Source organism: Electrona antarctica (assembly GCF_951216825.1).
Source record: "Electrona antarctica genome assembly, chromosome: 18".
In the NCBI taxonomy this organism is placed as follows: domain Eukaryota; kingdom Metazoa; phylum Chordata; class Actinopteri; order Myctophiformes; family Myctophidae; genus Electrona; species Electrona antarctica.
In genome coordinates this window covers 5,908,004-5,934,198 of record NC_136799.1, presented here as the reverse complement: position 1 = coordinate 5,934,198, position 26,195 = coordinate 5,908,004, and the positions used below count along the sequence as shown (strand labels likewise).

Genomic DNA, 26,195 nt, shown 5'->3' with positions numbered 1-26,195 from the left:
CCCCCCCCCCCCCACCTCTCTCTAGTCTATATATATATTCATAGGGTATATAAATCTAGCAGATCTACAAGCAAACACTTCCCAGTGTTGTGTTGTTAACATTGTGTTGTTAACATTGAACAAATTAAATCATGCAATGCTAACTCTTTGACTTTGCCTAGCCTCGTGTAGCGACACTATCATACTAATATCACTTCTGTAATATGCATCGCACACACACACACACACACACACACACACACACACACTTTAACCATTTATTTATGTCCACACAAAGGATATGCATACAAGGACACAAATATTATAGGTGCATTAGAGTTACATCTGCAAAGTCATGGCATGTGTTTTCATGATACAGTCATGTCACTCAGTACTCTATGGGTATAAGTAACAGGCATGTCACTCAGTACTCTATGGGTATAAGTAACAGGCATGTCACTCAGTACTCTATGGGTATAAGTAACAGGCATGTCACTCAGTACTCTATGGGTATAAGTAACAGGCATGTCACTCAGTACTCTATGGGTATAAGTAACAGCGTCTCCGCCATATATGACGGCTGCCAATTATAGCAGAGACACCACAATACTTTGCCAGCCTTTTTGCCTCCTTTTTGGGCATCCCAAGTTGTTGGAACCCTCTAACCAGTCTGTGCGTATGCCCTAGGCTGCCAAATATAAAGACAAATAGTCTGCACCTATACACACACCCACCCACCCCCCCACACACACACACACACACACACACACACACGAGTGAGCCCAACTGTGTCGTTTAGTTGTCATTCAGTGTCAACACAAGATGTCAACATTACATTAATTACAAAGTCAAATACAGTCAAATTAAGGCAGGCATTATTTATAAATCATGTTCAATCATTCATGTTGACTCCATTATAAATAAGAATAATAACACAGTACCTTCCATGGGATGTGTATAGAACAGTTGGCGTGGTCCACATATATATTAATTTGTTATACGTATGAGTGAAAGAATCATACTTTATAATTTTAGATGCTGGTCTGTGTGTATGACAATCCAGGAGTGTGACTGCGGTAACTATGGGGCATGGTTCCTCATGGCAGGTGGTTAGCGGTAACTATGGTGCATGGTTCCTCATGGCAGGTGGTTAGACAGGTTAGACAGGGTAACTATGGTGCATGGTTCCTCATGGCAGGTGGTTAGACAGGTAACTATGGTGCATGGTTCCTCATGGCAGGTGGTTAGACAGGTTCATTAATATAACTATGGTGCATGGTTCCTCATGGCAGGTGGTTAGATGGTTCCTCATGGCAGGTGGTTAGACAGGTTCATTAATATAACTTCTATGGAACGGGTCCAACTTTAACCCATTTAGACCCGAGACCAGGAACGGAAAGTCCACATGACATGTTCAGGGGACCTCTAGCAACTCCCGGGACCCTAGGTGGTCGCCTATAGTTCACGTATACGGCGGGCCGGCACTGTGGTTGCTTGCAACTACATGAAACTATACTCGCAACCATTAAATTCACCAATTGCAACCAAATTTTGGTTGCAATTGGCGAATCATTGGTGCGGTTTGGGATTAAGGCCACGGACCACCACTCTTGAGTGTGTGACCCGTAAGGGCATTTGCACTCTCTCAGAGTTAGACATGTAATGGTCCAGGTTTGGTTTCTAACTTAAGTACTGGTATCAATCAATTAGCTCCCCGGACCCCGCGTTGAGAACCGCCCATCTACAGAACCCGTCCAAATGTAAGTCAATATGACTCAGCAAATGTACGCCCTTACTACCAAACACCGCTGTAATAATTTCTCTTAAAACAACTACAGCTTAGAGCAGGTAACAAAACAAATAAACAGAAAGGTATACCTACTGTAACAGCCCCTTTGAAAAAAAAGAAGAAAAAAAAATCTAAACCAAATACATTTCGACATTCGTTAATTCGTCCATAAAACTCTCTGGTATGATGAACCCATTTTCATGCATACCTGTGTTGTTCATGAGGACGCAGTTCAAATTCAGGACGGAAGCAATAGACTGCTGTGCACAGTGGCATGCCCAACACTAGAGAGTATGTTATCCCCACACTGAAGGGCCCTAGAGAGTATGTTATCCCCACACTGAAGGGCCCTAGAGAGTATGTTATCCCCACACTGAAGGGCCCTAGAGAGTATGTTATCCCCACACTGAAGGGCCCTAGAGAGTATGTTATCCCCACACTGAAGGGCCCTAGAGAGTATGTTATCCCCACACTGAAGGGCCCTAGAGAGTATGTTATCCCCACACTGAAGGGCCCTAGAGAGTATGTTATCCCCACACTGAAGGGCCCTAGAGAGTATGTTATCCCCACACTGAAGGGCCCTAGAGAGTATGTTATCCCCACACTGAAGGGCCCTAGAGAGTATGTTATCTGCACACTGAAGGGCCCTAGAGAGTATGTTATCCCCACACTAAAGGGCCCTAGAGAGTATGTTATCCCCACACTAAAGGGCCCTAGAGAGTATGTTATCCCCACACTGAAGGGCCCTAGAGAGTATGTTATCCCCACACTGAAGGGCCCTAGAGAGTATGTTATCCCCACACTGAAGGGCCCTAGAGAGTATGTTATCTGCACACTGAAGGGCCCTAGAGAGTATGTTATCCCCACACTGAAGGGCCCTAGAGAGTATGTTATCCCCACACTGAAGGGCCCTAGAGAGTATGTTATCCCCACACTGAAGGGCCCTAGAGAGTATGTTATCCCCACACTGAAGGGCCCTAGAGAGTATGTTATCCCCACACTGAAGGGCCCTAGAGAGTATGTTATCCCCACACTAAAGGGCCCTAGAGAGTATGTTATCTGCACACTGAAGGGCCCTAGAGAGTATGTTATCCCCACACTAAAGGGCCCTAGAGAGTATGTTATCTGCACACTGAAGGGCCCTAGAGAGTATGTTATCTGCACACTGAAGGGCCCTAGAGAGTATGTTATCTGCACACTGAAGAGCCCTAGAGAGTATGTTATCTGCACACTGAAGAGCCCTAGAGAGTATGTTATCTGCACACTGAAGGGCCCTAGAGAGTATGTTATCCCCACACTGAAGGGCCCTAGAGAGTATGTTATCCCCACACTGAAGGGCCCTAGAGAGTATGTTATCCCCACACTGAAGGGCCCTAGAGAGTATGTTATCTGCACACTGAAGGGCCCTAGAGAGTATGTTATCTGCACACTGAAGAGCCCTAGAGAGTATGTTATCTGCACACTGAAGAGCCCTAGAGAGTATGTTATCTGCACACTGAAGGGCCCTAGAGAGTATGTTATCCCCACACTGAAGGGCCCTAGAGAGTATGTTATCCCCACACTGAAGGGCCCTAGAGAGTATGTTACCCCCACACTGAAGGGCCCTAGAGAGTATGTTATCCCCACACTGAAGGGCCCTAGAGAGTATGTTATCCCCACACTGAAGGGCCCTAGAGAGTATGTTATCCCCACACTGAAGGGCCCTAGAGAGTATGTTAATCTAAACACTAGAGTATGCACAATGTGCATGCATCACTTTTCCACCGGGACACGCCCCCACATCTAGACTGAGTGGCAAAACACAGAGCAGCATGAGCACTCGTTGGATGGTCTGGCGCACCACCCGTTGGATGGTCCGGCGCACCACCCGTTGGATGGTCTGGCGCACCACCCGTTGGATGGTCCGGCGCACCACCCGTTGGATGGTCCGGCGCACCACCCGTTGGATGGTCCGGCGCACCACCCGTTGGATGGTCCGGCGCACCACCCGTTGGATGGTCCGGCGCACCACCCGTTGGATGGTCCGGCGCACCACCCGTTGGATGGTCCGGCGCACCACCCGTTTCTAAATTGCACATAATGCAGGAGGCAGCAGGACGTTGCGTTATTGAAAACGAGCGCTTCCAAAATGTGACACTCATAATAATAATGTGTATGCAAAAACTTTGCAGCTGTACGCTGTAAGCTTGAATTATCCTCCTATCTGCAATGCCGGTGAGTTTAACATTGTTTAATGCAATCAGATAGGACGTTTCTGTTTGGATGTATGGGCTGTCAAGGCCAGGAAGTTGTTTTTTGCCACTCAGTGGGTGTTCACTTGCATAACCTCTATTCACATAAAGCATTTTTGCATTTAGCTGGCAGTGCCAGTCTGCCATGCATTTCTATGGTAAAGATGCGCTGTTGCGCTCCTCTCCTCTCCTCTCCTCTCCAGCGACAGAGCATCAAACTTCACTTCTCTGCATCGGTAACCGGAATGCTCGCCCCAAAACACACTCGCGAGGATAAGGTATAGGAATAAGTTTAGGTTTAGGCATTGTTTTCCTGAGGTTATACGTTTAGGAATAGGGTTAGGGTTGAGGCATAGTTTTACTGCGGTTAAATAAGAATGAAAGAAGGCCTCATAGGAACATAGTTAACAGCTTTCCACAATAAGGCATTAATCATTTTGGTTTCCATTTCAAAATTAATGAGTGAGTTTAAGCTTCAGTTTAGTCACCTAGACGCTCCTATGTGTCTGATAATAGTAAGGATTCTCCTTACCCACTTGCACTTAAAAGATATCTCACATCTCGACCTAGTATCGTTCACACAAATCTTCATCTGCAGCTCACATGGGAACGAAAGCGTCAGATTTGCGTAATGTATGACGGCACTCACATACTGTAGCAGGAAGTGACGAGAGCTGTGAGAAAGATGGTCATATTTTGGCTCCAGAGATTTGTGGGAAAGCAAAACAGCGAATACAGCATTTAACAAACATTTCTTGGTTCTTGATCAACTCTGAAGGAATGGAACTGCTGTCTATTGGAGCCCAGGATGAAATGACATCCATGGCTATACATTACAATCTTCCGGCTCGTATTTCATACGACAACATCTTATATAGTATAATGCTTGAGAAAAATGTATTGCATAGTCTCTTTAGACACCCCTCGTGTGAGCGTTACTTATCTATCTGTAACAATCATGTAATGTGTGAAGTTCTGGGAACTTCTCCATAAAGGAGTTTGATGTGTGTTGTATATGTCTATCCACTGCCTCTGCTGGATGTTGTATTATATATCCAGCTAGAATGAGGATTGTGTCTGTTTTGTTAACTGTCTGCACATTCATTTTGTCCACAACGGGGTGGGTGCTGAAACACCACACATGGCTGAACTGTGTGCACACACGTTGTGGTGTTAATCAGTGTGTATGGGTGCCTGGGCAACGATGTCACACACGTTGTGGTGTTAATCAGTGTGTATGGGTGCCTGGGCAACGATGTCACACACGTTGTGGTGTTAATCAGTGTGTATGGGTGCCTGGGCAACGATGTCACACACGTTGTGGTGTTAATCAGTGTGTATGGGTGCCTGGGCAACGATGTCACACACGTTGTGGTGTTAATCAGTGTGTATGGGTGCCTGGGCAACGATGTCAGTGTGTATGGGTGCCTGGGCAACGATGTCAGTGGATTCATTCTAAGACAAGTTTTACAATGTCCGAGGAAGAGGCAGTAGCATAGAAACTACAAGCACTGTGTGTATCACAGGAACAGGACACCGAGGAAGAGGCAGTAGCATAGAAACTACAAGCACGGTGTGTATCACAGGAACAGGACACCGAGGAAGAGGCAGTAGCATAGAAACTACAAGCACTGTGTGTATCACAGGAACAGGACACCGAGGAAGAGGCAGTAGCATAGAAACTACAAGCACTGTGTGTATCACAGGAACAGGACACCGAGGAAGAGGCAGTAGCATAGAAACTACAAGCACGGTGTGTATCACAGGAACAGGACACAGAGGAAGAGGCAGTAGCATAGAAACATCAGACATTACTCCTTGTATTTAGCACCTTAATAAAAAGAGGCTTCAATTTGTCCGAGCTGCTCCAGTGTCTTCTCTACAATTCATCAAATCTCCACATTTCAACCTTTTTTAAAGGCCTCAAACGTTTTGGCCAAAATAATGTTGCAAAAATGACCAATCCACGAGCTTGGGCTGGAAAGTGAGTCTGGGATCCTTTTTTAATAAATACTGAACTAATGAAAAGTATCAACAAGAGCTTGTGACTAAATATAAATAACTTCTCCTCCATTTCCTGAAAAGTAAAAGTTTTGGACATACAGGGTTTCCACCCGAAAGCAACGATATACCGCAGCACTTCCCCGTACTGTGAATGGCTGGATTTGATCTGTGATAGTGCTTCAGATGGGGGGATGTCGGACCTCGCTATTGCACAGATGTCTGACTGACTGTCTGTCTGTCAGACAGACAGACAGACAGACAGACAGACAGACAGACAGACAGACAGACAGACAGACAGACAGACAGACAGACAGAAGTATCTGCACACGTTTCCATCAGTGGCATCATTCATTCATTCATTCATTGATTGATTCATCCAATCAATTCATCATTTCAGCCACTTCCTGGACCTTGCTTGCTTTGACCTCTTGACCTGCAGGCGTCAGCGAAGGGATCGAGGCCTTATGTGTTGAATCCTCCTGTGGACACTTTGTTACACTCTTGGTTCTATTAGTACACTCTCAGAGTTACGGACCATCACAGGTCCATTTGGTTCCACTTGTACACTGACATAGTTACGGACCATCACGGGTCCATTTGGTTCCACTTGTACACTGACATAGTTACGGACCATCACGGGTCCATTTGGTTCCACTTGTACACTGACATAGTTACGGACCATCACGGGTCCATTTGGTTCCACTTGTACACTGACATAGTTACGGACCATTACGAGTCCATTTGGTTCCACTTGTACAACCTCATAGTTACGGACCATTACGAGTCCATTTGGTTCCATTTTGTACACTCTCAATCCCTGACAGGGTACATAATATTAAAATGACCCATGGGGGTCCCCCGGACCCTACGTAGAGAAACAGTGGTCCGGACGCTCGTCGGAACGACACGGCCGTGCAAACAAAGCACAAATTAGCCTCGAATCTTCCTCCGTGCACGCGGCGAGTCGGGACCCCCCTCTGGATGGGACTATAGGGGGAAGGGAGGAGGGTGTGGTTGGGTTTTCAGGAGAGCACGGAGCCAGCTCCGGCGGCCTGTCGTTCGGGGGGGGTCCCCCTCACGGTGGGCTCTGGAGTGGGCCTGTCGTTCGGGGGGTCCCCCTCACGGTGGGCTCTGGAGTGGGCCTGTCGTTCGAGGGGGTCCCCCTCGCGCGCGGTGGGCTCTGGAGTGGGCCTGGTTCCAGCGCTGCATCCTCCGGGCGTACGCGGCAGGCTCAGCGCGCTCCCGCAGGAAGGCTCGCGTCACAGAGCTGGGACACACGCTGTTGAGGACGGCGCGGAACACCACCCTGCAATGGAGCGCACACACACAGAGAGGGAGGTGTGTGTGTGACTGTGTGTGTACACACACAAACACACACTGGTATAGAGAGTATGCACATGCAGATTGGAATGCCATCAATGCATTGAAAGGGACAACAGTCACTGTAGTACAGGTGAATACTGACACTGTAGTACACGCAGGTGAATCAGCATTTCAGGTTTTAGTGTTTACAGTAAAATGATGTACAGTTGAACAGTGAGCTACAACCATAGATATACATGACATAGAGAGACATGACATAGATATACATGACATAGAGAGACATGACATAGAGAGACATGACATAGAGAGACATGACAGAGAGAGACATGACAGAGAGACATGACATAGATATACATGACATAGAGAGACATGACATAGAGAGACATGACATAGAGATACATGACATAGAGAGACATGACATAGATATACATGACATAGAGAGACATGACATAGAGAGACATGACATAGAGATACATGACATAGATATACATGACATAGAGAGACATGACATAGAGAGACATGACATAGAGATACATGACATAGAGAGACATGACATAGAGACATGACATAGAGATACATGACATAGAGATACATGACATAGAGAGACATGACATAGAGAGACATGACATAGAGAGACATGACATAGAGACATGACATAGATATACATGACATAGAGAGACATGACATAGAGACATGACATAGAGATACATGACATAGAGATACATGACATAGAGAGACATGACATAGAGAGACATGACTGGAGTGACATGACTTATTGTAAGTCGCTTTGGATAAAAGCGTCTGCTAAATGACTGACTGTAATGTAATGAAGCGTTATGAAACAAAGGGGAAGTTGAGGGATAAATGACAAGAACATCAATTACGTCCCTCAAACGAACTGTGTGGCAGTATGTCCATGCATACATACGCTTAACCTGTGTGTGTGTGTGTGTGTGTATGTGTGTGTGTGTCTGTGTGTGTGAAAACCTTGGAAGTAATAAACACGCATGCATATGTGCGTGCGTGTCTACCTGATGCTGGTGTACCTTGGGGTGTGTGCGCGGGCGACGGGTGTGCTTTTACAGTATGTGTGTGTGCCTGTGTGTGTGTGTGTGTGTGCGTACCTGGGCAGCAGTGCTATCACAGTAGTGAGCACACACACCAGGTAGAAGAGGGGCTGTGTCAGCTGTAGGGTCTCCACCCCCAGGGGGTTGGTGGGGGGGCTGCAGCTCACACAGGACACACTGAAGACCACCACGAACGCAAAGTACAGACCCCCACTCCCCAGCAACACTGACGCGTGGATCCACGTCTGGAAGAAAGAGAGAGAGAGAGAGAGACACACACACACACACACACACACACACACACACACACACACACACACACACACACACACACACACACACACACACACACACACACACACACACACACACACACACACACACACACACACACACACACACACACACACACACACACACACACACACACACTCTCTTATTCCTTAGTCCTTACTCCTTATTCACAAAGGCAACAAGGCTTTCCAAATGTAAACATTCTCTGTGCATGCACAGTAAGAGAAGGACTTCAACTTAAGTTGTGGAAAACATGAACAAAATTACACAGTCATAAATAAATTATAGCAGCTTGCAAGCTAAACTAACCACAATCTCATTTTGGGGCATTTAGAGCAAACAGTATTAAAAAAAGGTTTAATGTGCATTCTATTATGCATTTTTTGTATCTGGCTTGACTGACAGTAGACTCAATCTATAGCTATTTCACTTGTTAGACTCTAACACATTTCCAAAGTTTTATTTGCTCCTCTAACAGTTAGTGGAGCAAACTAGATAAAGTGCCCCTCGGGGCACAGGTCTCCACCAGGCCAGGTCAGGTTGTGGCCTGAAAAGGGTGCCATTTGTTCTTACACCATTGATGGCAATTGGATGATTTGATGCATTTTGTTCAAAAAATCCACCTGTTGGTGGCGCTATAACAGGCCAATGTGAAAAGGGTGGGATATATTCCTCAGCCTAGTAGGAAAGTCTGTGAAAGATTTCACGTAAATTGCATGCTGCGTTCATGATTTGAGGCTTTTTGTTCAAAAGGGCCAATCCTGCAAACGCCAATGTTAGCCAATTAGGATGGAATATGAAATATTGGACAGATCCATATTGAACACATGACTAATAAATGAGTAATATCAAAAAAATATGTTTTTCAAAAGTCTGCCTCCTGGTGGCGCTATAACAGGCCATTCTGGAAATTTGGGGGCAGAGGTTTATCGTTGGCAATTTGGCCTCGACCAGGTTAACGGTGCCGGAGATTAGCTGTTCACAGATGGACGGACGGAGTGCAAAACATACTCTCTCCCCATGCCGTCGGCCTGGTGGAGGCAATACAACTTTGGAAAATCATTTAGCCTACTTCTAGCCAAGAATGAAGAATTCAAAACTGTGCTCGATATGTATAGGGAAAAAACGATACGATATGTATAGGGAACGATACGATATGTATAGGGAAAAAACGGGAGTCAGTTTCGGTGTTGTTCTTTTCTCTCTTCCTACAGAAACTAGACTTCACCAACCTTGGTCACCTTAAACTCACAGGCGGATTTGCCACCTTGTGGCAAAAGGTGGGATAGGACTTTACTTTAAAAACAGAGGTGGAGCAGGGCATGGCTCTCACAGAGTGAATATCTTTAAAAACAGAGGTGGAGCAGGGCATGGCTCTCACAGAGTGAATATCTTTAAAAACAGAGGTGGAGCAGGGCATGGCTCTCACAGAGTGAATATCTTTAAAAACAGAGGTGGAGCAGGGCATGGCTCTCACAGAGTGAATATCTTTAAAAACAGAGGTGGAGCAGGGCATGGCTCTCACAGAGTGAATATCTTTAAAAACAGAGGTGGAGCAGGGCATGGCTCTCACAGAGTGAATATCTTTTTTTTTTAAATATTCTTTGGCCTTTTTCTGGCTTTATTTGGAAGTGTACAGTAATCTGACAGGAAATGGAGGGAGAGGGAGATGAATGAATGAATGAATGAATGAATGAATGAATGAATGGTTTATTTCGATCTCATGCCGTTGGAACATCACAAGAAGAATCATGTATTAAGATGGGGGAGTGACACGCAGCAAAGGTCGTCGGCGCCAGGGAGTCGAACCCGCAGCGCGCTGTCAGGCTGGATTAGCAGCCTATAGCTGCCCGGACCACTAGGCCGGCCCGGGCCAAGAGTGAATATAATCAGTTAGGTGCAGCAGGGGTCAGGGGTCTCACCAGAGTGCGGCTCTCTATGACCTGATGCAGTAAGATGATGAACAGAGCAGACGTGTTGATGGGAGAACCAAACGCCAGCACGCCAACGTCTGACCCTGCATATGCCTGAAGAGAAATAGTACACAATATAACATTATAGTTAACGTCTGACCCTGCATATGCCTGAAGATAAATAACACACAATATAACATTATAGTTAACGTCTGACCCTGCATATGCCTGAAGATAAATAACACACAATATAACATTATAGTTAACGTCTGACCCTGCATATGCCTGAAGATAAATAACACACAATATAACATTATAGTTAACGTCTGACCCTGCATATGCCTGAAGATAAATAACACACAATATAACATTATAGTTAACGTCTGACCCTGCATATGCCTGAAGATAAATAACACACAATATAACATTATAGTTAACGTCTGACCCTGCATATGCCTGAAGAGAAATAACACACAATATAACATTATAGTTAACGTCTGACCCTGCATATGCCTGAAGATAAATAACACACGATATAATATTATAGTTAACGTCTGACCCTGCATATGCCTGAAGAGAAATAACACACAATATAACATTATAGTTAACGTCTGACACTGCATATGCCTGAAGATAAATAACACACAATATAATATTATAGTTAACGTCTGACCCTGCATATGCCTGAAGATAAATAACACACAATATAATATTATAGTTAACGTCTGACCCTGCATATGCCTGAAGAGAAATAACACACAATATAACATTATAGTTAACGTCTGACACTGCATATGCCTGAAGATAAATAACACACAATATAACATTATAGTTAACGTCTGACCCTGCATATGCCTGAAGATAAATAACACACAATATAACATTATAGTTAACGTCTGACCCTGCATATGCCTGAAGATAAATAACACACAATATAATATTATAGTTAACGTCTGACCCTGCATATGCCTGAAGAGAAATAACACACGATATAATATTATAGTTAACGTCTGACCCTGCATATGCCTGAAGAGAAATAACACACGATATAATATTATAGTTAACGTCTGACCCTGCATATGCCTGAAGAGAAATAATACGCAATATAACATTATAGTTAACGTCTGACACTGCATATGCCTGAAGAGAAATAACACACATATTCATATTGTTAATGTCTGACTATGCATGTGCCTGAAGAACAAAAGGTGAAAATGCCACCGCTACTTAATTCCCATCTCCTCCGCCTGTTAGATGAAGTGCTGTCAGAGAATTCTGTGACTTCAAAACCAGAGCACTCGGTTTTCGGAGCAGATTCTCGGATTACTGAAGCACCCAGTGTTGATCACTGTTAGAACCTTGGGTTGCTGTTCGATACCCGTTACATACAGTATAGAAATAGATTTTACTCGAGCAAGGAACCAGTCCAGACTTACATGAAGGACACCCAGTCATGACTCTCAGACATGACTTCGTCTTTATTACAAACCTCCTCGACATTACGCTTGCAAACAGAATGTTGTAGTGTATACTATGTACTATTGCAGTATGTACTGTATGTGTACTCTACTTACAGTATACATGTTACTCACAGTACTGTGTGTATACTATACTTACAGTCCAGTGTGTCATTTAATTAGTGTACTTACACAATAAGGCACAAAGAAGCAGACAAGGCTCTGGTAGAAAGCGTCCAGGATTGTCAGCCAGAACGTGGAAGGCACATAGACCTATGAAAACAACACCAAACAAACACATCAGGGCACATAGACCTATGAAAACACCAACAAACAAACATATCAGGGAACATAGACCTATGAAAACAACACCAAACAAACACATCAGGGCACATAGACCTATGAAAACACCAACAAACAAACATATCAGGGAACATAGACCTATGACAACACCACCAAACAAACACATCAGGGAACATAGACCTATGAAAACACCACCAAACAAACATATCAGGGCACATAGACCTATGAAAACACCAACAAACAAACATATCAGGGAACATAGACCTATGAAAACACCACCAAACAAACATATCAGGGCACATAGACCTATGACAACACCACCAAACAAACACATCAGGGAACATAGACCTATGAAAACACCACCAAACAAACATATCAGGGCACATAGACCTATGACAACACCACCAAACAAACACATCAGGGAACATAGACCTATGAAAACACCACCAAACAAACATATCAGGGCACATAGACCTATGACAACACCACCAAACAAACACATCAGGGAACATAGACCTATGAAAACACCAACAAACAAACACATCAGGGCACATAGACCTATGAAAACACCAACAAACAAACACGTTCACCAACGTTGAACCCGATTCGTCAGACTTCACGTGCTCTGCGCTGTCAGCGCGACGCAACGGGACGCTCCGCTAAACCTCCCCGGCCGGCTTTACTCACCAGAACACGGGCCAGTTGTGTTCGTATACTATAGACACTGGACAAAGCCGGATGGATGCACCGCACTGCGGTAAATTCAAACGCCCAACCTCCGCAGTAGTGGGCAGGTACTTCACCACTGCCCGAAACACTTTGATTAGACACTTTAGACCAGGGGTGCCCACACATTTATGACGTGAGATCTACTTTCAAAATGACCAGCTTAACAAGATCTACCCACTGAAAAAATAAGTGTACCATTGCTGAAAATAGTTTAAATATATAATGTACCGGTGGGGGCTTTGGAATAGGGAGAAATTATGACAGGCAGTTTCTGCTGTCAAAATATGTCCCCCCCGTATTTAACTTAAACGCCCAATGCATTCTCAATGGCAATAGCACCATTTTTTCCATGCTACTAGTCCTACATACTTACACCTAGAAACCCCATTCAAACCTATTTAGGTTCATCTTACGGTGGACCTGAAAATAAATCTTTGAAATGTTTCATAGTTTTAGAAATATAGTGCTTTCAAATTGGAGAAATTCACAATGGGGCTCAATGTAGCCTCGGTCCCAGGCTCACTTAACTGCGAAAAAGAAGAGCCTGGTCACAACCTAGGACAAATAAGCTATCTAAGGCAGGACTTCCGCCGTGTAACCCCCCCCCCGGAAGTTAACGTTTTTTGACCAATCGCAGCGTTGTGTTCCCGAAAATGTATTCCCGCTGAAATGATCATTGGGTGGGGACTAGTAAACACAGCCGCACCGCGTGACGTAGTTATCTTACACGCAACACTTCCGCCACTTCCGCTGATAGTCTTTTCAGCGTAGGTCTTGGCCAGGGTGGGCTCAATGGCAGATATTGGCACGTCAAAAAAGCACTTTCACCTAGAAACTCCATTCACACTTTTTATAATTCAGCTTACTGTGGAGACACATGCTGGAACTTTTTACTTTGAAATGATTTGTAGTTTCTGAGTTATTTAACTTAAACGCCCAATGCATTCTCAATGGTAATAGCACAAACTTTGGCATGCTGCTAGTCCTACATACTTACACCTAGAAACCCCATTCAAACCTATTTAGGTTCATCTTACGGTGGACATGTTTGCCTGAAAATAAATCTTTGAAATGTTTCATAGTTTTAGAAATATAGTGCTTTCAAATTTGAGAAATTCACAATGGGGCTCAATGGCAGATATTGGCACGTCAAAAAAGCACTTTCACCTAGAAACTCCATTCACACTATTTATAATTCAGCTTACTGTGGAGACACATGCTGGAACTTTTTACTTTGAAATGATTTGTAGTTTCTGAGTTATTTAACTTAAACGCCCAATGCATTCTCAATGGCAATAGCACAAACTTTGGCATGCTGCTAGTCCTACATACTTACACCTAGAAACCCCATTCAAACCTATTTAGGTTCATCTTACGGTGGACATGTTTGCCTGAAATGGAATCTTTGAAATGTTTCATAGTTTTAGAAATATATAGTGCTTTCAAATTTGAGAAATGTATAATGGGGCTCAATGGCAGCTCTATGGCACGTCAAAAAAATCACTTTCACCTAGAAACTCCATTCACACATTTTATAATTCAGCTTACTGTGGAGACACATGCTGGAACTTTTTACTTGGCAATATCACAAACTTTGGCATGCTGCTAGTCCTACATACTTACACCTAGAAACCACATTCAAACCTATTTAGGTTCATCTTACGGTGGATATTTTTGCCTGAAAAGAAATCTTTGAAATGTTTCATAGTTTTAGAAATATATAGTGCAAGGACACTTCGACACCAACTCTGGGGGAGCCCGGGTTCGAACTGGCAACCTTGCAGTTACCATCCAGCCACTCTACCCCCTGATCTGTGGGTGTTCCACCATTCGATTCGATTCCGATTCTTGGGGTCACGATTAGATTCAAAATCAATGTTTTCGATTCAACTCGATTCTCGAACTTCTGACTAAGTCTGACACTCGGTTACTGTTTACAATACAATTAAAGTAAAAACTGCTGTAAAATAAATATGGGTAGGCTTAGGCTAGCTGGTAGTAAAATGCACACATACACGGTATGCAGAAACCCATCATTTATTACACAGGTCATTAAGGTTTGGTACTGTACCTTGTGTGTGTTCCCGGCTCCGTAGAGCTGGGGGAGGGTCATTAGGGTCTGGGCGGACACGTCTCGGTCCAGAACTCCGTAGATGAGCGGCGGCACGGAGGTGAACAGCAGGTTGAACAGGATCAGAACCCAGGCGTTGATCATCACGCTGCCCGAGAACCCACAGAAGAACTGGTACCAGAACAGCAGGTTCACGTACATCTGCAAACCAAACAAAACCACACAAAGAAAGGTTATTACGGTTTTACAATGTTTTATTTAAAGCAGGTTTGCTTGTTTAGTTTAGTTTTTTTGTGTAAAGGCTTAGTTCTAGTTTAGTTTTTAATTAGTTTAATGTTTGTGTTTCTTGTGTTTTACTGTAATTATAGTCAGTGGGGAGATTAAAAACTAGGCTAAATGCCTAAATTGTAAATTGAGAGCAGCAAATACAGGAGTTATGTGGTCTTGCAGCAAATACAGGAGTTATGTGGTCTTGCTTTTATTAGTGCCTGGCGAGGATGAGAGAGACAGAGAGAGAGAGAGAGAGAGAGAAAGAGAGAGAGAGAGAGAGAGAGAGAGAGACAGATGTTCTCACCACGTTCTTGTAGAAGAAGTAGAGGATCATGTTGGCCAGGCGAGCGTAGCACCAGTGTCCATGAACCAGCAGCAGCTTGCGGAGGTGTTTGAACCTGGAGATGGCAAAGTCACTGGACATCACAGCCTGAGGACGGACACACAGACATGGTCAAAGTCACTGGACATCACAGCCTGAGGACGGACACACAGACATGGTCAAAGTCACTGGACATCACAGCCTGAGGACGGACACACAGACATGGTCAAAGTCACTGGACATCACAGCCTGAGGACGGACACACAGACATGGTCAAAGTCACTGGACATCACAGCCTGAGGACGGACACACAGACATGGTCAAAGTCACTGGACATCACAGCCTGAGGACGGATACACAGACATGGTCAAAGTCACTGGACATCACAGCCTGAGGACAGATACACAGACCATGTCCAGTGACATGGTCAAAGTCACTGGACATCACAGCCTGAGGACGGATACACAGACATGGTCAAAGTCACTGGACATCACAGCCTGAGGACAGACACACAGACATGGTCAAAGTCACTGGACATCACAGCCTGAGGACGGATACACAGACATGGTCAAAGTCACTGGACATCACAGCCTGAGGACGGACACACAGACATGGTGTGTTATCTCATAGACCTTTTATATGCTTACAAAACACACCAGGCTTTTATCTTCTGTTCATTAAATACATACAGCACACACACACACGCACAGGTTTGCATTACTATAGTTGCCATGAATTCAAGATCTACAAGCTCACTCACTACGTGCCACGCTTAACAGATAAACATGTTTATTTTTGTCAATTTGTTTGCTTGCTTATAAGAGAAATGTTAATCTAATATAAATAAACACTTTTTGTATTTTATCATAACAAAATCTCGGTCAAAACATGGATAATCTGTGGTCTGGATTCTCCAAAATGGGGATTGGCATCGGACATAAAAACTGTGCCACATGGGTCTGGAACTCTGGATCTAGTCTAACCTGACTCAATATCGCCATCAACTGGTGGAGTCAGGTCAGGTCAGATCTAGTGTGTGGTGTTAGGCTAAAAGCTTGTGGAAGACTCTTTGTTACCTGCATGCCCTCCTGGCCAGATATGCCAATGCCCACATCAGCCACCTGGATCATGCTGACGTCGTTGGCACCGTCCCCTACGTGACAGAGACACATTAGACACACATGATGAAGCCTACTGTACAGTTAGACACACATGATGAAGCCTACTGTACAGTTAGACACACATGATGAAGCCTACTGTACAGTTAGACACACATGATGAAGCCTACTGTACAGTTAGACACACATGATGAAGCCTACTGTACAGTTAGACACACATGATGAAGCCTACTGTACAGTTAGACACACATGATGAAGCCTACTGTACAGTTGCTGTCGGGTCTTATATCCATATTCTAACTTTCTGCGTTTTTTCATATTAACGCCCTACTTGATCATACTACAGCACAGTCACACAGAAGTACCAAAAGGCGCGACAGTGGCTCAGCGGTAGAGTGGCCGGTGGAGCGGCCGGATGGTGAGGTTCCCAGTTCCAACCCGGGGCTCCCCCAGAGTTAGTGTCCTTGAGCAAGACTCTGAACACCCTGATTGCTCCCGATGTGCAGGTTGGTGCCTTGCATGGTTTCCTCTGGCATCGGTGTGTAAATGTGTTTGTGAATGGGTGAATGTGATGCACAATCTAATATCTATGTAAAGTGCTTTGGATTTTTTTGTAAGCGCTATATAAATGCAGTAACAGTTTTGGACATATGAGGTTTCCACCCGACAGAGATAATAACTAGCTTCCATCAGGTCTGTGTCAAATAGGATTAGATAATAACTAGCTTCCATCAGGTCTGTGTCAAATAGGATTAGATAATAACTAGCTTCCATCAGGTCTGTGTCAAATAGGATTAGATAATAACTAGCTTCCATCAGGTCTGTGTCAAATAGAGATAATAACTAGCTTCCATCAGGTCTGTGTCAAATAGAGATAATAACTAGCTTCCATCAGGTCTGTGTCAAATAGGATTAGATAATAACTAGCTTCCATCAGGTCTGTGTCAAATAGGATTAGATAATAACTAGCTTCCATCAGGTCTGTGTCAGATAGGATTAGTAATAATATAACATAATAACTAGCTTCCATCAGGTCTGTGTCAAATAGGATTAGATAATAACTAGCTTCCATCAGGTCTGTGTCAAATAGGATTAGATAATAACTAGCTTCCATCAGGTCTGTGTCAAATAGAGATAATAACTAGCTTCCATCAGGTCTGTGTCAAATAGGATTAGATAATAACTAGCTTCCATCAGGTCTGTGTCAAATAGGATTAGATAATAACTAGCTTCCATCAGGTCTGTGTCAAATAGAGATAATAACTAGCTTCCATCAGGTCTGTGTCAAATAGAGATAATAACTAGCTTCCATCAGGTCTGTGTCAGATAGGATTAGTAATAATATAACATAATAACTAGCTTCCATCAGGTCTGTGTCAGATAGGATTAGTAATAATATAACATAATAACTAGCTTCCATCAGGTCTGTGTCAAATAGGATTAGTAAATGATGGTTGGTTTATGACGTTTGGAGTGATAAATGAACCATTCCACCACATCCTCAGAGATAGAAACTCATCTGCTCTCAGTGCTCTGGCTTTGAAACAACACATGAAACTAAACAGAATGAAAAATATGAACACACAAAACTTTTCTTATGGGTTGAGATATCAATGTGGGGGTCCTTGAGATGAGAATATGTTGACCACTACTGGTCTGTTGGACTCCTACTGAGAATATGTTGACCACTACTGGTCTGTTGGACTCCTACTGAGAATATGTTGACCACTACTGGTCTGTTGGACTCCTACTGAGAATATGTTGACCACTACTGGTCTGTTGGACTCCTACTGAGACAGTCGGCTGGGGAAAGAGAACAGTTCTTATCTGGTGGTCAACGTCGAGTCGAAATCAATGGTTTTGTAATCACTGTTTGTTTCAGCGCTCTGCTTTCAACATGGTGACACATGCTGAACATTGTGGTGAAACAAGACGGCTTGTTTTCCTTGAGAAAGAGGACATTGAATCACTGGTTTTAGAGAATGACAAGCCAGAGAGAGGAAAATGCAATGCAATGTTTTTTCTTTCTTTTGTGAAACCTTGTTCCAAAAAAAAAACACCATGCAGGATTCACAACTGTTAAGTGAAATAAACGATTTGATTGAATATGAAAACTGATACATTTTAATCCAGTATATAAAAAAATATTTTATTTGAAAATCTTTCCACCCCCCCCCCCCACGGCCCATTTTTGCGATGAGTTGTGAGCTTGCAGATATGCTATTTTCCAAATGTTTGCACGCCATTGTATGACAAAGTGGTCAATCTACTCGATTTACTGTAGTAGATTATAAGAAATCAATTCGATAGATTCATGTAGATTCATTGATATAAAATATATAAAAATACATGCTTACTGAACCCCTTTTGGGTTTTTGTACAGTATGTACAGTATTCAAAAATGACAAAAAAGTGATGCTGCTACAGTATATAAATATTTGAAGTTTTTAGAATGGGCCTCAGTCCAGGAACCCCTTTTGGTGTTAGCATTATGTTATGCTTTAGCTATTGAAAAATAGCAGATCTACAAGCTCATAGTGCGCCACCGAGTGGCGCGCTACGAGCTTGTAGGTCTGCTATTTTTGAAAAATCGAAGAACGACTGACATAGAAACAGCTTTTTCAGAAAACGATGAAATCCTAATAGAATGCATGTTTTTCATTTAGACTGTCCTGACGCAACGCGAGTGTGCAGCGACGTCGTCCACCCCTCCTCCTATATTGTATACAGAGAGTCTCTATTTGAGCGAGGTTTCGCTGCGCCAAAAAATCTTTATTGGTTGAGAACTACACGCTACCATTTATTGGTTATTTGATTGGTTCAGGCTACGCCGCCAGATCAGAACGGTCAGGTTTTTCTGCGTGATATCGACCATCAGAACGCTCGCTCCTTGCCGTCGTGTATATATATATGTGTTAGGTGTGGTCCTCCTCACCTATGGCCAGGGTCATGACCTTGAGGTGGTCCCTGACCAGGCGGACCACCTGGCTCTTCTGCAGCGGGGTGGAGCGGCAGCAGATGACCGCCTTGCAGCGCCCGCTCAGCTCCAGGAAGGCCTCCTTCAGGTCCTCCTGCAGCGCCCAGCCCAGCGTCCGGCCGTCCATCACCAGAGTGAAGCCTGCTGCTCCGCCTGCGAGCGTCGGCATTGTCGGCGTCCTCCCGCCTCCTGGCTCCGCCCCCTCCTCCCGCGCTGCGGTCAGACTCTTCACCCGGCCGCGCTCCACCTCCACGATGAGGTCCTGGAGCAGCGCCGCACACGCATCCTATAAAACACATGAACCCATTAAGACCTGGAACACATCTGTGTCACCCTTAGCAAAAAAAAATAACTTTAAAGTATTATTTTAAACTTTAGCTATTTAAAAGAATTGTGATAATGTGTGCAAATATTTGAATATAATGTTTTTAACTCAGATATTTGCTTCTGGGGGGGGGGGGGGGGGGGTTCTTGACATGAAAAACTTTGAGAACCACTGATATAGAAACAGTTTTTTCATAAACATGATTTAGAAGTAGATTTGTAGAATCTACTCTCAGGATCCACATGAACCCTAGCATCCTAATAACAACACGTTTACGTTCAACCACGCGGAACCTAGCATCCATTATTTATTATTACGTTCAACCACGCGGAACCTAGCATCCTAATAACACGTTTACGTTCAACCACGCGGAACCTAGCATCCATTATTTTGGGCATGTCATAATGTAGGTCAACATGAAAATGAAGTGAAAATTGCCAGTTTACAAGCTCACACAACATGTCACATTTTGATGAACTGTTGAGTTTGTGGATCTGCTGTTTTGGGCACGCAGAGTATAATAATAATGGAAGCCATTGGATTCCACTCGTTTCAGTATGTTGTTGTAGAACTCAACTTAAGAGAACTACAGACTTGAAAGTTGCTTTAGATTGAAAAAGAAAATTGCTTTTTCGACCGTGGTTCAAGATCATTGACCTCACAATGCCACGCCAGACTTCCCGGTCATTCATTTCCATCCCCAGTTCTGATGTGTCCCTAGCGATGACATCAGGGAACGACAGTTTTCTATTGTCTGCTTTGAGGCAGGATTCCAGAGAAGGGAAGATATAACCTCATTGTCAGTTCTGTAGCAGTGGCCGACAAACTGTGTTCTTTTGGATCGGACTAGTGAAGAAACACAGGGAAGGTTGCCGTATATTAGTCGATGGGTGGCTCTTCCAAGAGAGATTTTGTGCTCTCATTAGAAGGCGGGTGTAAGTGAGAGTAGAATGGGCCTCTTACTAAGCTGGGATGACCAGGCCATACCCTTCCTAGTTTGAAAGTCCTTTTGGGAAGAAGACATAATATGTACCCAAATACTTGTAGTCATCAATCTGTTTCAAAGGAGTGTTGTTAAGTGTTTTGATAACGTGGTTATTGTTGGATTTGCATATATTTACGTCTTCAGTTTGAACACAGTTGGAGGCCTGCTCAAGAGACTGAAGGAGAGCCTGAGCGTACTCCAATGATTGCCTGATAAGCGCAATGTCATCAGCGAAGTCACCTCACCTCATGAAGTGCACCTCATAACCAACTAATAAACTAACCTTGCTGCCACAGTTTGCAGTCAGGAGTTGATCGTTGGCTTGGAGCAGTTTGCAGGCGCAGGCGATGTTGACGGCGGTCTCTTGTTTGTCCCCAGTGAGCACCCATACTTTGACCCCGGCCTTCTGGAGAGCCTCGATGGTCTCTGGGACCTCCTCCTGAAGCCTGTCCACGATGCCTGTAGCACCTGCACACACACACACACACACACACACACACACACACACACACACACACACACACACACGCACACGCACACGCACACGCACACGCACACACACACGGGTTACAAAATGTCCCATGTGCATACATGTACATATCCTCCCGTCCCATGGGTCGGGTTCTGAACCGCTCATAAAAAAACCCATCTGACAGTAGACTGGCTCCAGAATCACTATCATTAAAAATGAAAATTCAGTGAGTGAGTGTCAGGCTAATCTTTTTTTTTTTTTTAATATATATATATAAATGTTTATTGGTAGAAAGTTAAAAAGTTAAAACAGTTTGAACATACCATTTTCCCCCCTATTTTCTTCCTCACCCCATCCCTCCCAATCTGACAGTATATTATTGCTACATACATGTATTATGTCCACCAGATGGCACTCATTCACCATTTAGCCCTAACAACCTACCAAGCAGTGTGAGGTTGGTCTCCAGGTTCTGTGAGAACTTAGAAAGGAGAGAGGAGATCCGCACACCGTTTTAAAAGCTCCCAAAATAATGTATTCACCACAGAGCGGACAAAAACATTACAACATTTCAGCCTCACGGGCCTTCGTCAGGTATACTGATACTATATATTTTTGTCCGCTTTGTTGTAAATTCATTATTTTGGGAGCGGTGTGCGGATCTCCTCTCTCCTTTCTCAGTATTTTTGGATCCTGCACTCATATGCAATTTGTGGATGTGGGTGACCATTGCAATCTGTGAGAACTTACCCAGTAGAGTGAGTAAGGTTGGTCTCCAGGCTCTGTGAGAAGAACTTACCCAGCAGAGTGAGTAAGGTTGGTCTCCAGGCTCTGTGAGAAGAACTTACCCAGTAGAGTGAGTAAGGTTGGTCTCCAGGCTCTGTGAGAAGAACTTACCCAGTAGAGTGAGTAAGGTTGGTCTCCAGGCTCTGTGAGAAGAACTTACCCAGTAGAGTGAGTAAGGTTGGTCTCCAGGCTCTGTGAGAAGAACTTACCCAGCAGAGTGAGGTTGGTCTCCAGGTTCTGTGCCGACTCCAGCAGCAGCTCCTCTCTGTTCTCTATGCTGGTCTCAGCGAACACGTGTCTCTTTAGCCACAGCTCGTAGTCCTCCTCCTCCATCACCTGGTGGACACACAGTACAGCATGAGGAGACGAGTCCACGGAGAACGCCACGTGAGTGGAGTAAAGCAAAAATAAACCTCACAACTGAAAAACTGTGTCCTAACGTGCGATTTGTGACAGTGTGAAAGGAGCGCCTCCCCGTCCCACACTAGCGCTGTTTCCACAACAATCATCACAAACATTAGGTGACATTATGAGGTTTTAGTAATACTATTCCTTGTGTTCATACTGCCAACCTACCAGGTGAAGAACTCACGGACTGAGACTTTAACCATTACTTGTATACGGCATTTCCAGACAATTCGTTTTATGGAAGATAGAAGACATGCTGGCTTCTATCCAATCCAAATGACTAAAATCAGTCGTGGCGACTGAGAACTTTAATCTATGCGCGTTACTTTGCAGCGCCAGTCTCACATTTCTATGGTAAAGACGCGCTGATGCGGTCCTTCTCCCAGCAAAGCAAAGCAAAGCAAAGCAAAGCTACTATATTTACCCAGGGTAACTGGACTAAGCATCAGATACTTGTTTACAGCCAGGCCCTGTTCATAGAATATTTCATGGTAGTGGTTCAATGCCTTGCTCAAGGGCACTTCAGCGGTGGTAATTTTAACGTGCCGGTCCGGGGATACGAACTGGCGACCTTCCGGTATCAAGACCGCTCCGCAAACCGTTCGGCCACCGCTGCCGCGCCATCCATTGCGCTTCTTTTTTGACACTTCAAATATGAAACAGTTCAACTTTTGGAAAGGCGCGCCGGCCATTTGATTCTCCTGATTTTGTATGTGAGAATCCGATACAACTTCACCGTTGAAACATTAGTAATTAATATGAGAACTTCCATGTTTACATTGTTTCAGCTAATATAATTATGCTAATAATGCAGATGACTCGATGTTTGAGCAGTGAGCACCTTAACTGGTTCAGTCCAACCGACGTACCCACACGTCATAAGCAATCCAATCGACGGGTTACAATGACGTGTGTACACGTCCTAGCGCATCTTCAATGATATCAAACGAGAGAAGGATATTCTGAGTTTTTTCCTTTTTTATTTTTGAGTTGGGTCTCCAAGGCCACCATACGCTTTGCTTTTCGTCCATGCGCGGTCCGTTCACTTCCTAGTTTACCTCCTGCAGAAAGAATGCCTCATCTCTCCTAATCCAGGGAGCTCTCCGTGGTTTTGATCTGATTGATATACTAAGCTCTTCATATTTTGAACGAGAGGCAGTTGAGAAGTCAGAAATTAACTTATTTAGTGATAATATTGAAAAAAATATCTCCGTTTTTTTCCAGAACAGAAGGGGCGGGGGGCTTTACAGAGTAAAAGCGGCCATGTCTTCCCGGCACCCCAGAGCTTCTATTTTGAAGGAATCCCGGCGCTGATGGTTGATAAGTAGTTGGGACAGTGCCAGTAACACACTGTGGATAAGATATGCAAAGCACTCCTCACTCTTCTGTGAAAACGGCCCGGCTGTCTGGCCTAGCAGGCAGAGAGAGAGAGAGAGAGAGAGATGGCCCGGCTGTCTGGCCTAGCAGAGAGAGAGAGCGAGAGAGAGATGGCCCGGCTGTCTGGCCTAGCAGAGAGAGAGAGCGAGAGCGAGAGCGAGAGAGAGAGAGAGAGCTCTCCATTGACTTCATTAATAGCATACAGTGTTTACCTTCTTAGCGATGCAGAGCGTACGGAGGCCCTCTCTGGCGTAGCTGTCCAGATGTCTCTGTGTTTGATCCCTGATGTGAGCGTAGGCCTCGGCTGCCTGCTCTCTGCCTGCACACAACGTCATGAAAATACTACGTTAGGTCTCTGCCTGCACACAACGTCATGACAATACTACGTTAGGTCTCTGCTGCCTGTTCTCTGCCTGCACACAACGTCATGACAATACTACGTTAGGTCTCTGCTGCCTGTTCTCTGCCTGCACACAACGTCATGACAATACTACGTTAGGTCTCTGCTGCCTGCTCTCTGCCTGCACACAACGTCATGACAATACTACGTTAGGTCTCTGCTGCCTGCTCTCTGCCTGCACACAACGTCATGACAATACTACGTTAGGTCTCTGCTGCCTGTTCTCTGCCTGCACACAACGTCATGACAATACTACGTTAGGTCTCTGCTGCCTGTTCTCTGCCTGCACACAACGTCATGACAATACTACGTTAGGTCTCTGCCTGCACACAACGTCATGAAAATACTACGTTAGGTCTCGGCTGCCTGCTCTCTGCCTGCACACAACGTCATGAAAATACTACGTTAGGTCTCGGCTGCCTGTTCTCTGCCTGCACACAACGTCATGAAAATACTACGTTAGGTCTCGGCTGCCTGTTCTCTGCCTGCACACAACGTCATGAAAATACTACGTTAGGTCTCTGCTGCCTGTTCTCTGCCTGCACACAATGTCATGAAAATACTACGTTAGGTCTCGGCTGCCTGTTCTCTGCCTGCACACAACGTCATGAAAATACTACGTTAGGTCTCGGCTGCCTGTTCTCTGCCTGCACACAACGTCATGGAAATACTACGTTAGGTCTCGGCTGCCTGTTCTCTGCCTGCACACAACGTCATGGAAATACTACGTTAGGTCTCTGCTGCCTGTTCTCTGCCTGCACACAACGTCATGACAATACTACGTTAGGTCTCTGCTGCCTGTTCTCTGCCTGCACACAACGTCATGACAATACTACGTTAGGTCTCTGCTGCCTGCTCTCTGCCTGCACACAACGTCATGACAATACTACGTTAGGTCTCTGCTGCCTGCTCTCTGCCTGCACACAACGTCATGACAATACTACGTTAGGTCTCTGCTGCCTGTTCTCTGCCTGCACACAACGTCATGACAATACTACGTTAGGTCTCTGCTGCCTGTTCTCTGCCTGCACACAACGTCATGACAATACTACGTTAGGTCTCTGCCTGCACACAACGTCATGAAAATACTACGTTAGGTCTCGGCTGCCTGCTCTCTGCCTGCACACAACGTCATGAAAATACTACGTTAGGTCTCGGCTGCCTGTTCTCTGCCTGCACACAACGTCATGAAAATACTACGTTAGGTCTCGGCTGCCTGTTCTCTGCCTGCACACAACGTCATGAAAATACTACGTTAGGTCTCTGCTGCCTGTTCTCTGCCTGCACACAACGTCATGAAAATACTACGTTAGGTCTCGGCTGCCTGTTCTCTGCCTGCACACAACGTCATGAAAATACTACGTTAGGTCTCGGCTGCCTGTTCTCTGCCTGCACACAACGTCATGGAAATACTACGTTAGGTCTCGGCTGCCTGTTCTCTGCCTGCACACAACGTCATGGAAATACTACGTTAGGTCTCTGCTGCCTGTTCTCTGCCTGCACACAACGTCATGACAATACTACGTTAGGTCTCTGCTGCCTGTTCTCTGCCTGCACACAACGTCATGAAAATACTATGTTTCTGTCACCACCAA

The 26,195-nt window shown here is 44.7% G+C and overlaps 1 protein-coding gene and 1 long non-coding RNA gene across 2 annotated transcripts in view; one reads left to right on the top strand and one right to left on the bottom strand.

Annotated features, from left to right (window-relative positions):
* The first annotated feature begins 808 nt into the window (after nt 1-808).
* Nucleotides 809-1,908, top strand: LOC306942137. Its single transcript, XR_013792245.1, has 3 exons — nt 809-1,055; nt 1,190-1,222; nt 1,297-1,908. It is a non-coding gene; the product is annotated as an uncharacterized lncRNA (long non-coding RNA).
* A 3,927-nt stretch (nt 1,909-5,835) lies between these two features.
* The window catches only part of atp10d (ATPase phospholipid transporting 10D), an 83,751-nt gene continuing 63,391 nt past the window's right edge, over nt 5,836-26,195 (bottom strand). Inside the window, exons 17-27 of the mRNA XM_079527935.1 lie at nt 24,413-24,519; nt 22,625-22,751; nt 21,441-21,625; nt 19,806-20,133; nt 16,829-16,905; nt 15,735-15,860; nt 15,161-15,361; nt 12,250-12,330; nt 10,610-10,714; nt 8,451-8,638; nt 5,836-7,309 (exon numbers count right to left, since the gene is read on the bottom strand). Of these exons, the coding sequence (XP_079384061.1) occupies nt 7,123-7,309; nt 8,451-8,638; nt 10,610-10,714; nt 12,250-12,330; nt 15,161-15,361; nt 15,735-15,860; nt 16,829-16,905; nt 19,806-20,133; nt 21,441-21,625; nt 22,625-22,751; nt 24,413-24,519 (1,712 nt within the window). The 3' untranslated portion in view covers nt 5,836-7,122. The remainder of the gene's footprint in view (nt 7,310-8,450; nt 8,639-10,609; nt 10,715-12,249; nt 12,331-15,160; nt 15,362-15,734; nt 15,861-16,828; nt 16,906-19,805; nt 20,134-21,440; nt 21,626-22,624; nt 22,752-24,412; nt 24,520-26,195) is intronic.